Source organism: Terrapene carolina, unplaced genomic scaffold, assembly GCF_002925995.2.
Source record: "Terrapene carolina triunguis isolate 2854851 unplaced genomic scaffold, T_m_triunguis-2.0 Scaffold33723, whole genome shotgun sequence".
In the NCBI taxonomy this organism is placed as follows: domain Eukaryota; kingdom Metazoa; phylum Chordata; order Testudines; family Emydidae; genus Terrapene; species Terrapene triunguis.
The window spans coordinates 785489-799235 of NW_020698074.1; the positions used below are offsets into that span (position 1 = coordinate 785489).

Here is a 13747-nt window from a genome sequence, read left to right on the forward strand (position 1 = left end):
ACAAGGTTAAAACAGGAAACATACACAAACAAATTATAATAAGCAGCTCTGTGTGTCCTTTAGGGCTGACCCATGCATCATGGGGATCTCGTGCTTATGTTTAGGAATCTTTGCCCCCAGAGTCCAGACAGCATAAAGATCCCAGTTTCTCCTTGTCAGGGATTTTTATCCCCTTCAACCCAGAATCTAAGCTGATGGGATGGGTTCATGTGCATGCCTCCCCTTCCTAGAGGGAGTAGGGAATACAATCAACAAGGTCTCTGTCCTTTAATGCTATACAATGCCTCATTTCCCTCCTGTGGTCCATCTTGTGTGCAGGAACAGCACTTTACCTTAATTAATGTTGTTTTTCCAGTTTAGTGAGTTACACCTTTATAGAGGTTTACAATGCAAACACTCAATATAACTTTATACCATGAGATACAGATATTATAAGTTGGATTATTACATGCAGCACCCTACAAGCATTCCATAAAGTCTAAACTCAAAACAGATTTTTATAACACTAATATCTATTTTAACTATACTAACTAGGGCTGTCGATTAATCGCAGTTAACTCACATGATTAACTCAAAAAAATAACTGCAATTAAAAAAATTAATCATGATTAATCGCACTGTTAAATAGAATAGCAATTGAAATTTATTAAATATTTTTGGATGTTTTTCTACATTTTCAAATATATTGATTTCTATTAAAACACAGAATACAAAGTGTACAGTGCTCACTTTATATTATTTTTTATTACAAATATTTGCACTGTAAAAATGATAAAAGAAATAGTATTTTTCAATTCACCTCATACAAGTACTGTAGTGCAATATCTATCGTGAAAGTGTAACTTACAACTGTAAATTTTTTTTGTTACATAACTGCACTCAAAAACAAAACAATGTAAAACTTTAGAGCCTACAAATCTACTCAGTCCTACTTCTTGTTCAGCCAATCGTTAAGACAAACAAGTTTGTTTACATTTACAGGAAATACTGGTGCCTGCTTCTTATTTACAATGTCACCTGAAAGTGAGTACAGACGTTCGCATGGCACTTTTGTAGCAGGCGATGAAAGGTATTTATGTGCCAGATATGCTAAACATTCCTATGGCCCTTCATGCTTCAGCTACCATTCCGGAGGACATGCTTCCATGCTGATGTTAGTTAAAAAAATAGTATGTTAATTTAATTTGTGACTGAACTCATTGGGGGAGAATTGTATGTCCCTTGCTCTGTTTTACCCGCATTCTGCCATATATTTCATGTTATAGTAGTCTCGGATGATGATCCAGCACATGTTGTTTGATTTACGAACACTTTCACTGCAGATCTGACAAAATGCAAAGAAGGTACCAATGTGAGATTTCTAAAAATAGCTACAACACTCGACCCAAGGTTTAAGAATCTGAAGTGCCGTCCAAAATCTGAGAGGGACGAGGTGTGGAGCATGCTTTCAGAAGTCTTAAAAGAGCAACACTCAGATGCGAAACTACAGAACCCGAACCACCAAAAAAGAAAATCAACCTTCTGCTGGTGGCATCTGACTCAGATGATGAAAATGAACATGCATTGGTCCGCTCTGCTTTGGATTGTTATCGAGCAGAACCAATCTTCAGCATGGATGCATATCCTCTGGAATGGTGGTTGAAGCATGAAGGGACATATGAATGTTTAGCGCATCTGGCATGTAAATATCTTGCGATGCCGGTTACAACAGTGCCATGCAAATGTCTGTTCTCACTTTCAGGTGACATTGTAAACAGGGCCGGCTCTAGCTTTTTTGCTGCCCCAAGCAAAAAAAAAACCACGGCAGCCACAGGGAGTGCGTGGAGGGCGGTCAAGGCGGCTCGCAGGGGGGTGAAGGGCAGCGTCCGCCTGCTCCCTCCACCCATGGGCAGCCCGCTCGCAGGCTGATGAGAGGAGCTCCCCCCTCCGGCCTTGGGGTGCCTCTCCCGGCTGGGCAGGCAGAACCCCTGGGAGCTGCAGGAGGTGCTGGCTCAGCCGCTCCTTTAAAGGCGGCTCAGCCGGGCAGGGCTCAGAGCAGTGCGGGAGGCGGAGGCCGGTGCAGGCGGCGGGGAGTGGCATGTCCCGGGGAGCCCGGCAGCACGGTGAGTGGCGGGGATCGCTAGTTCCTGCCCCCCCGGGCCGGGGTCTATGCCCTTGCAGGGCTGGGCTGGGACTGGCGGAGCGTGGGGAGCTGGCCGGGGGCTCTGGATCTGCGGACCGGGCTGCCAAAGCAAAACAAAACAAAACAAAAAGAACCACGGCAGGGCGGCCGGAATGTGCCGCCCCAAGATTGGCCAGAATGCCGCCCCTTACAATGTGCCGCCCCGGGCACGTGCTTTCTCGTCTGGTGCCTGGAGCCAGCCCTGTTTGTAAACAAGAAGCGGGCAGCATTATCTCCTGCAAATGTAACCAAACTTGATTATCTGAACGATTGGCTGAAGGAAGACTGAGTGGACTTGTAGGCTCTAAAGTTTTACATTGTTTTATTTTTGAATGTATTTTTTTCTTGTACATAATTTGACATTTGTAAGTTCAACTTTCATGATAAAGAAATTGCACTACAATACTTATATTAGGTGATTTGAAAATACTATTCCTTTTGTTTTTTACAGTGCAAATATTTGTAATAAAAAATAAATATAAAGTGAGCACTGTGCACTTTGTATTCTATGTTGTAATTGAAATCAATATATTTGAAAATGTAGAAAATATCCAACAATATTTAAATAAATGGTATTCTATTATTAACAGTGCGATTAATTGTGGGATTAATCACAATTACTTTTTTTAATCGCTTGACAGCCCTAATACTAACCCACAGGTAAACCAGACTGTCCAGTTATGCATTTGTCATGCCTGGACCTTAGCATCAGTTGCCACCTGGTCTGCCAGCATCACATCAGTATCACAGCTCACACTGAATTCAGCAGATGCAGGATTGGGTCCATTGTCTTTTACTTGTCTGTAAAGAAAGCATCATGCCCACTTATGGTGCTGGATAAATAAATAATAATTGTATACAAAACAAATGTTAAAATAAAGTTATTTAGGTTGTAAAGTCAAGTGATGTTAAGTTAGGAAATGCCAGATTTCTGATTGCTTGTGCATACTTAATTCTGCCTCATCATGTGTCCAACCTTTGCACTGAATTAGGCAGGAGTCCGGTGGAAAAAATTGCATGTGATCATGTAGTTAAAGATTGCATAATAGTACATATGCACAAGGAGAGCAAATTAAAGTTGCATGAGCAACTGGAAGTCCGATATTTCCTATCTTTTGAGTGCTTGACTTTGCAGCTTTAAATAACTTTATTTTAATCTTGCATGCAATTTTATAGTTTTTTTAAAAGGGAAAAATATAACAACAAATTATGTTACATACCACTGTAACAATCTCCCCCCTTCCCCTATCAACAGCATTTGAACCATGAACATTCAGCACAGATAGCTACTACTCAAGCTACAGGACTATTAGTTGGTAGCAGAAAAAGACTACTATCCCAGTGGGAGCTGGGGGTGAGCTACTGGTGCCATATACTCCATTCAGGGGGTGGTCAAGGGAAGCCCAACCCGGCTAAGTATTTCCCTTCCCTTCAGCTAGATCATAGGAGACATCCTGATCCATGTGGTGTTCCCTGAATGGAGATGAGCTGGTGGGATCATATGCTAGGTCCTGGGGGTTACGTGAGGGGAGCATGGTCCAGCTGTCTCTCCTGATGGGAGTTGGGGGACATTCTGACTCATGTGGTGCCTCAAGCGGAGGGGATGGAATGTGATGGGATGCTGGAATCATAGGCTGGGGCTGGGTTTGAGAGCCCATTCAGGTTCTTTCTCCCACCGTTTGCTGCTCCAGCAGCTTCCAGGTATTCACAGTGTAGTGTGCTGCATAGACAGAGTGAAATGTTTCTGTTGTTATTTTAGTATGCTGCCAAAATGTTCTGAAAGACACAAGTGACAGAAGTGAAATGGAGATTTTCAGAAGTTTATAACTCAGCCAAACCTGAATGAAATTTCAAAGGGAGGGGGGTCGTGGGAAGGCACTTTTCTAACTTGAGGCTTTGTTTCCCTGCTGAATTTTGAAGCCAAGTGCAAACAATGGAGGTTGTTAGAGCGTCTCAAAAAAAGACTGCAAGAATATTTTTAATGAAAAGTATTAGGCAATCTAAATATAACAGTCATTACTGGCTCCTTCTATAATATAGTAAATATCAATGTAGAAAAACAAATATTAAAATAAAAATCGTTCAGTTTTATTATTTGCATTACACTAGCACTCAGCAGTCTTAGCAGACAAGTCCCATCTAGTAAGAAACACTCAGCTTGCAATCGTATTTAAGAAACATAAAAGTAGATGAAACAAACAACACAGGGGCGTGGGGAGGGCAGAAGAACAACCGTGTAAGAATAATGTCAGGGACCAGCTCTCGTTTGGCTCACAAGAGAGCTACAGGGCAGCCTGCGTCGCTCCGCTCCGCTCTGCCCGCCCTTGGTTACTGAGACCAGGTGAGCGGAAGGGAAGCGCCACTGCGCAGGCACCTAGCGCTGAATTACCCTGGAGTGGTGGGGGCGGGGAGCACAGAGGGAGGGGCTATGGAGGGAGGGGGAAGGATTTGAGGCGCGGGGCTGGGCTAGGGAGGAGAGGAAGTGGGCGGGGCTATGAGAGAGGGAGCTCGACGATGACGTTGCGGGGCGCGGCTAGGGGAACCGGGTGGAGTAAGGTTGGGGAAAGCGCCTGACTGACGTGCCGTGCTGAGGTCAGAGTTTGCGCAGATCCCGGAAGTGCGGCGGGTGGGCGCGGGCAGTTCTCTGTACGGCTGCGGGCGGACGGACAGGCCCACCAAGCGCAGGCAGGGGGAGGGAAACATGGCGACTTTTATTTCGGTGCAGTCGAAGAAGGCCTCCGAGGTGGACTTGGCCAAGCCGCTCTGCAAGTTCATCCAGCAGACGTACCCGGCCGGGGAGGCGCAGAGCGATCACTGCCGCGCGGCCGAGGAGCTCAACAAGCTGCGCAAAAGCGCGGTCGGCCGCCCACTCGACAAGCACGAGAGCTCGCTCGAGACGCTGATGAGGTGCGGGGGGGGGGGCACGCGCGGGGGGGCCCCACGGAGGGGGGGGGGGGGGGGGGGAGGAGAGCGACGCCAGGCCTGTGCTGCTGTCCCGTCCGGACAGGTCGGCGCCAGCCGGGTGGAGCGCAAACACCCGCGGCGGCGGCTGTGCGCGCGGGCGGGAGGGGGGAGGGGCAGGCGGTAGTGTTACTTGTGGGAAGTTCTCGCAGAGCGGACCCGGTGTTTCCCAGCCAGGCCCCGGGCTTTGGGCTGCAGTGCCCCGGGCGTCGCGTCGCCCTCCCCCTGGGGGCTTCTGCCCCTCCTCCCGCCTCCTGGCTGTGTTCCCAGCGCGGCGGTTTCTTACCGGGGATGTGCTCGCGCCGCCTGGGCGTCTCCCGCGTGACGTCAGGGGTCCGCTCAACTTGCCGGGACACCTTGGCCGGGCCGTGATGCGAGGCCGCGTCGCGTCATGCTGGCGGCCTGGCCCCCACGAGCCCAGTGGCCTGAGCGAGGCCGCGGGTCGGGGCAGGGAGGTGCTGCCCGGGGGGCGCTCTCCGCCCGCTGTCTCCGGCCCGTTGCCATAGGTGGTAGTTCCGGACGTTACTGCCCCTTTCCTATGGCTTACAGCTCTTCCCTCCTGCCCCCACGTGCCGTCAGCTGAGCTGTGTTCACGTCGCCTCCTCTGTTTTCCTTCTCCTCGCTTCTGCCACGTTTGTTGCTTCTTGTCTTGTGTTTGCGCCTCTTCCCGGCTTCCCAAGCAGCGCATGTCTGTGATCTGCTTGGTATGAGGGAGTCTGTCTGTGGCTCTGCTGTGCCAGGACTCTGGCACTCTAGGTGAGTGGCATAGGAGAAAAAGGAACCGTGGGCAGCTGTGGTGCTGCTTCTAACCCGCAACGCTGTACACCTGAACTGCTTCTGTGTCCAGCTGTGGGGATGCTGTGCGGCCCACCTGCTCCTTTACCCATGGAAGCGCTCCATCTTTCTTCATCCCCACTGGATTAGGCACAGTTTGCTTGGGAAACACTGATCTGGGGGTTGATTACAGGTTTCAGCGTGCCAAGTAACTTCTTCTAATTTCCAAATGATAGGATGCATGCTGGGACTTGTAGTTTGACACATGTATTGCTAAATTGAAGGAATGGCTGCAATCTGTTAAGTTTTATGTGAATGGTGTGAAGCCCTTTGGCAAATTGTCAGTGCTGCTTTAATGGGGCAAAATCCCTGTGTTAAGATCTTGGAAATATCCCAAATAGTAAGCTGCTTTGACAGCTAGGAGAGCAAGTTATACTGTCCAGTTACACAGGCAAAAGGTACTGTAAAAGGGCCCATATGAGCAACAGACTTCTGAAATGCAAATTAGACCAACCTAAGGCTTACACTATTAAATAGTAAAGGAGAAATCAGTACTTCAGAGTGTTTTGTGTACTTTGTGTTCTGAAAGTACACAGTGAAAGCTCGGGGGGTCGAGGGGGGAGCAAATGAAAGAACTTGAGTCTTTAACTCACCAGACTCTCATGAAGGTGGTAATGGAAAACGTTCTTTGAAAACCAGTGCCTTCTACATAGTGACTTAATAAATATTGAAAGTAACCAGGTATACTCACTAAAACATACTACACAAATGGTCAGAATTTGAATGAAGACACTAATTTTTTAGGCCTTGTCTACACTACAGAGTTTTGTCGACAAAAGTTATGCCGCTTTAATTAAATGGCTTTATTTAAACCACTGTTGCATGTCCACACTATGCTCCTTGTCTGCAGAGTGCATCCCCACTAGCAGCTCTTGCATCAACACGGAGAGCAGTGCACTGTGGGTAGCTATCCCCTTGTGCAAGGGGCTGCAGGGTGCTTTGGGAATGGTGTGCAATGCCTCCTGGGGCAGGTACAGCATCACATGATGCAGGTTTCTCAATCCCATCCTTCCGTGGGCATCCTAGTAGGTTGCCAGCTGCTTTTCAACTGAAGTGTGTGTGTGTGTGTGTGTGTGTGTGTGTGAGTGAGTGACGGGGATTGATGTGTGTGCGGAGAGACCAGAAACAGTGTGTAAACGCCCCCCGCATCCTGCTTTGCCTGCCTATGGTTCTGTGATTCCCTCTGAGTCCTCCCAGTCTCCTCAGCTGCTCGGAGCAACCTCCTCAACAGCTCTGTGAACTCTCCGCTCTGAGAAATGTCAAAGCTTCCTGAAGCTTTGAAATGGGAGGGGCGCATGTATACATAGCTAGATGCAGGGCAGCTGAGTTCATCAGTCCCCACCTTCCTCCTTGGTTCTGCACAGCGTCCTGTCCCGTTTCCTCTCCCACCCCCACCAGGAACCTGCCTGGTGCTGTGTTCCTAGTGTGGGGAGAGCAGGAGAATTCCATGATAATGATTTGCTCTTTGCTGCCTGAATGGTATGCTCAGCTGTCAGGACTTCCCGGAACTTTGAAAGAGGAGGTGCCAGGCCCGCTGACAGCAATTTCGGGCCCCAGAGCAGAACGGTCCGCCTGACGTTTGGGCGGTGCTGCTGCCTGCGCTGGCTAGTGCCCAGCGAGCTGCTGCTGCCGCCTCCTGTGCTAGCCGGTGCCCAGTGAGCTCTTCCAGCACAGCCAGGGCTTCCACATGCGCGCTTGGCTGCCTTTACCACTGTCGGTACCATCCCGTGTGTGTCTAGGAGTCCTGCGGGCCGCCTGGGCAATTTAAAAGTGCCTTCTGCTGCTACTGTGGCAATGTCTGGGGGCCCCCTGGCCGTTTTAAATCGCCTGGGCAATTGCCCCCTATGTCCCTCTTCCCCCCTCTCCCCCGTCGCCTGGGAGGGGCGCATTCCTATAGGGCCTGAGTTCAAGACAGAGAGAAGAGCGGTTACGGTGGGCATTGTGGGATAGTGGGGGAGGCCAGTTCTGGCGATATAATGAATGGCAGTGTCTACAGTGATGCTTTAACTTTGCCACAAAAAACAACCCAATAGCTTCCCAACTCTCACAGAAGAGCAGAAGAATTATCGATAAATTGAAATACTGATATACTGTAGCAGTATTCCTGTGGCATCAGTTAATACAAACCTGTATATTAGAGGGTAGGACATTCATTTTAATCTCCATAGAAAAGGCAGTTCTTCATATATAAATTGTCTCATCCCCTATGCCACCTTTCTTACATATCCTGTGAGCCAGATCTTTGGGCACAGTGCCACTCCACCAGTGAACTTTGTCCACAAAACCTAAGTAAGTGACCCCATAAAGATCACCCCAAGGAAGCTTTCTCTACAAGGGCTATGAACAGTGTATTGTCAGCAGTTACGGTTTACCACAAGCGCGCTCTCTCTAAAAAAGCACATTTATTCTTTAGGTAAAAGCATTACAGAGAAAACATAGTAACAACAAAAGTTCCTATTTGCATGCTAAAAGCTTTCCAGAGGTTGCACATCAGACTTATGGGGCTTTCATAGGCCAAAGTTTTTCCAGACCCTCTACAACGCAGCATTTTTATCCCAAAAGTCCTTTCTTTGTGTTTGTCTCTGGAAAACCCAGTTTGAACCAGTGTATGCAAGCTTCCCTAAGGGTTGGCATCTCTGTGGAGGAATTTACAATCAAAATGATTCACCTTAATCACCCCCCACTATGTTTGGTTCTTGGGGGAGCTGTGATAACCTGATCCCCTGGAGTTGCATTCAGTCCCTGGCCCACAGTGATGCACACACTTGATACATTATGGTCTCCAAAGATTCTGTATGGCATTTCAATATGTGTCACAAGCACCATCCTGCAGCTCAGCCCTGATAGCTTTTTAACAGGCTCAGGTGTTCTTCAATTAACAGCCTAGATAAGCTAATTTAAGGGGAACGAGCCTTGTAAGGGTAGCCTGGGCCTAGACTCGTCTTAAAGGAGCCAGCAGCTCTGTGGCAAGGACACAACAATTTGAGATTCTCATTTGTCTGAGAATTTTGTGCCTACTTTGGTAACACCTACGATTATTACAACTGAAGAATCTAGTAAGGGAGGGAATTTTTTTTTTTTTGGTTGACTTTGTGTATGTCTACAGTCATAGTGTTTTCACTGTATAGCATTCACTTGCTCCAAAAGATGTTTATAAATGTCAACGTGGAAGCAGAATAATTCTTTCAATAAGGATTTTAAAAAAGGACATGCCTATTTATATCAAACTGGAATTTCTTTGTTGTTAATTTAAAAAATGTTGACTATCCCTTTTTAATACAAAAATAAATTCTTATTGTATTTATCAACATTTTGTAGGGAAATAAAGCAGGCTATCAGACAGAAGCTACATAAAATAAATTCACATCCCACTCCACTCTGTAGTTGACTAAATTTAGGCTCTAGAAGCCCATAAAAAGGGGTATATGTGTGAAATTCCAAAGGGAGTGTAAGGGTCATAAAGTGAAAGATCTACCACAGCCATTCCCAGAGTATTTGACTCTAAAATGGTGAGAGTTGGCCAGCTGACTTTAGTTGCCAGGTTGTAGGCCATTTAGGGACTTAAGGGTATCTAGGTGATATATCTACACTACAGTGGCACAGCTACAGTGCTACAGCTATGTCATTGTAGTGTAGCTGCTTCCTACATTGATAGATGGAAAAACCCCTTCCATGTGGGTAATCCACCTCTCTGAGAAGTGGTAGCTCGGACTAGGAAAGAATTTTTCTGACAGCCAAGTTGAGTCTGCAGTGGGCTTAGGTTGACCTAACTACTCCGCGGAAGGTGCAAACTTTTTCAGAGCCCTGAGCAATGTAGCTAGGTCAATCTAATTTTTATGTGTAGACTAGGCCTGTATTCTTTTTTAAGGATGTAAAGTAAGTTAATTACTAACGCTTTGAATTGAACCTAGAAGTGAACAGGAAGTAAGTACAAATACTTCAGCAGGCTGTGTGATTTTGGGACTTGAAAATCACTTCTGTCATCACCAGCTCATCTTCCCCCCCCTCTCTCTGTGCCATACATTCACTAACTACTTTGACTTAAAGATGGTTTTTAGTAGCTGCTATCTTGAAATGCTAGAAATAAACTGCTTTGTCATCTGCAATCCACTTGGAAGTCCAATTTGCAAATGGTATACAGCATTAATCTCTAACTAGCACTTTTAGAGAGCCTATTACATTCCTATCAGAATGGAGGTGTTATTGAGGAAAAGAAGGAAGCCATTGTTCTGAGTGACTTGATTTTAAGTTTTGTCACCTGCCAAGAGTGAAATATAGAGAAAAATGCTAATTTCTATCCTTTCCACTTGTGTAAGGTATGCTTCTAGAATTCATGGATCATGAAATATAGTCTCTTAAATTTGTTGGTCCCTCATTTTAGAATTGTCTTCCTTGCTTTAGCTCAGCACTAAATATACCAAGTCCCTACTACAAGACGGGCCCAACAAAGAAAGTAACGGAATGCCACTAGCCGTCACCTACAGCCCCCAACTAAAACCTCTGCAGCGCATCATCAAGGATCTACAACCTATCCTGAAGGATAATCCCTCACTCTCACAGACCTTGGGAGACCGGCCAGTCCTCACCTACAGACAGCCCCCGAACCTGAAGCAAATACTCACCACCAGCTACATATCACACAACAAAAACACCAACCCAGGAACCAAACCCTGCTACAAACCTTGGTGGCAACTCTGCCCACATATCTATTCAAGGGACACCATCATAGGACCTAACCACATCAGCCATACCATCTGGAGCTCATTCGCCTGCACATCTACCAATGTGATGTATGCCATCATGTGCCAGCAATGCCCCTCTGCCGTGTACATTGGCCAAACTGGACAGTCTCTACGCAAAAGAATAAATGGACACAAATCTGACATCAGGAATCCTAACATTCAAAAACCAGTAGGAAAACACTTCAATCTCTCTGGTCACTCAATAACAGACCTAAAAGTGGCAATTCTTCAACAAAAAAACTTCAAAAACAGATTTCAGCGTGAAGCTGCAGAACTGGAATTAATTTGTAAACTGGATACCATCAGATTAGGCCTGAATAAAGACTGGGAGTGGTTGGGTAATTACAAAACCTAAACTTAATTTCCCCAATACTAATTTCTCCCTACTGTTACTCACACCTTCTTTAATGGGCCACTCTCTTACCACTTCAAAAGTTATTTTTCCTCCCTTGGTATCCTGCTGTTAATTGATTTCTCGTTAGACTGATCTCACACTTGGTAAAGCAACCCCCATTCTTTCATGTATTTATACCTGCTCCTGTATTTTTCACTTCATGCATCTGATGAAGTGGGTTCTAGCCCACAAAAGCTTATGCCCAAATAAATTTGTTAGTCTCAAGGACTCCTCGTTGTTTTTGCTGATACAGACTAACACGGCTACCACTCTGAAACAAGTCTCATATTTTGATCCAGTATTGGCTAAGTGAGGCCCTACTCAAAAGTGATGACATTTCTCTTTGTTGGATGTAACGTAACTTCTGAACACTGTATCAAATTAGTTCCTTCAGGGAGTGTTCTAGGCATCAGTGGGCAGAACCCTATAGATTTTGATGAAAATTGGGTAAACCAGAAAAGAGGCTTGCACAGCTGTGGGTTGGATGCTTAGCTAGCAGCAGGAGTGGAGAATAAAAGAGGCTTTATTTCTTCTTTTCTAATGCCCTGCCTCACCAAACCCTGCTCGGTTGGGTTGGGGTGGAGGGGTGAGAAGGAGAGGGTGCCTCCCTTCCAGTTCAAGGGAAAGATGGGTACGTTAGAGGGGAAGAAAAGGGGGGGGGGAGAGGCGCCTTGGCATGAGGGAAGGGGAGGTGGAGGGTTTTTCAAGGAATCCCTGAAGTAGAGGAGAATGGGAGTGTGGCACACAGGGAGCTTGCGGGTGTGACCGGAAGGAAACAAGGAGCCCTTGGTGTGTGCAATGAGCTCCACTATGGAAATGTGCAACATTCTAGTTTATTTTCATTACAGTAGTTCTGGGAGGCCAGCAGAGAATGGGGCCCCCTTGTGCTAGGCAAAAATAGTGACCAAAGAGCTTGCAATCAAAATAGACAAATGGTTGGGGGTAGAGAGAACATACAAGTTGAATCAGCATAGTGATGGTTAGCAAATGTTATGTTAATGTCATGATTTTTTTAATGTCATGATTTTTTAAATTTAATTCTCTGTAACATGATCATGAATGTCAAGGCAGATTTGTTTCCTTGTCTGTCATGTGTTCATACGGTGGACACTTTGCATAAGGATCTCTCCTCCTCCTACCACATGTGGGAAGTGGGATGGAAGAGACACATTGTCCTCAGTATCCCTTGCCTTCCATCCACCTCCCCTCCTAGATCCACAGTGATTGCTGCCACAGTGGAGGCACATTGCATGTTCTAGTTATCTTTCCCAAAATGTTGCAGAATTAGTGGGGGAGTTCCATGATTTACGTATGGAGGGCAACCCTCCCTCCTTCCTCAATGTAAACAAGACCAATACAACTCTTAATCTGGTATTTACCTCCGCTCTTTTGTCTGTTGGTCTAGATACTACGATCAGCTGTGTTCCATAGAGCCAAAATTTCCATTTTCTGAAAATCAGGTAAGGTGTAAGACTTGCATTGGCTTCACATATACTGTATTGGGACAATAGTTCATGGAAACCAGGATGTCTTTTTTTAAATTTTCTTCTTCTACTACTACTACTACTACTACTACTTCTTCTAGGCCTATGTCTAAGACAGTGCTTCTCCCAGGAAAGACATTAATCTCTCTTAGCTTCATTTCCTAATCTCTCTCTACTTACATGTGGCTGTGGACGTGTTTAATCCTGATACTTTGAGATTTCACCCGTGGTAACTATCATTGCTCTCATTTTACAGATGCCAAAATGCAGGCTCAGAAAAAATGTGATTTTTCTGGAGGCCACTGTGATCTGGTCCATCGGTAACAGTGGCACTTATTCAGCTATAGAGTTCATTTGCAATCACCTTATTTGCTAGTATACACTATTTTAAATTTTGTATTTAAACCTGATTTATTTTTAATAAGGGTTGCAAATTCTTTCTTTATGAGCAAAGAGGTAATGTAGATCTTTTAGCTGTTCTATATCCGTCTTTGTTGAGGTGTAAGAAGACATCAGTCATCCATTTCGAGTTGGCTGCGCCAGTATCTATAGGGCAGAAGTCACCATTTCTGTTCTTTCAAGGCGTGCTCCTTTCAGACAGTGATGTGTTTGGCAGAAAGACTGACACACTTCTTACAAAGAGATTTGTATGACAGCAACTTAGTCCTTCTTTTAAACATGCTAAGTTCCACAAGGTTTATTCAAAGAGAGCTTCTACTGAAGTCTGTAAAGGGTGCTCCAAGGTAGGATGGCTCAGTAAAGGGGAAATAATTGGAAGTGATGGTAAAGAGAACCCAGAGGTAAATATATATTTGTATATAGTTGCACAACTTCTGGCATGGGACTTCCTCCTATGATAAATTCTCTTGTGGTGATCTTCACACTTTGCCATGCTGAAGAATTGAAGAACTTATCTGAGTTTCTCAAACCTTCTCTTCAAGAAGTAAGGTCTACAAATCCCACCCACCCTGGGAATAAAATATGGCAGGCACCCTTTTCTGCTAGCAGTACTTGCTCAGAGTGGAAAATTCTCTTGTATTAGTAATTCTTGTCATGGTTACAAGGCTAGCTACACCTCTGACCCTTTCTCCGGTCTCCCTGAGTGCACCTCCATTAGTACTAAGGCTTCCTACTTTGCCTTTCCTGGGATGGAATCCGATGGTTCTCCCTC

The 13747-nt window shown here is 45.8% G+C and overlaps 1 protein-coding gene across 2 annotated transcripts in view; it reads left to right on the forward strand.

Annotated features, from left to right (window-relative positions):
• The first annotated feature begins 4778 nt into the window (after positions 1 to 4778).
• The window catches only part of LOC113409511 (programmed cell death 6-interacting protein), a 51082-nt gene continuing 42113 nt past the window's right edge, over positions 4779 to 13747 (forward strand). For both annotated transcript variants that reach the window (XM_026663516.1, XM_026663517.2), the window contains exons 1-2: positions 4779 to 5068; positions 12498 to 12552. In XM_026663516.1, coding sequence (XP_026519301.1) covers positions 4863 to 5068; positions 12498 to 12552 — 261 coding nt within the window. In that variant the 5' untranslated portion in view covers positions 4779 to 4862. The remainder of the gene's footprint in view (positions 5069 to 12497; positions 12553 to 13747) is intronic.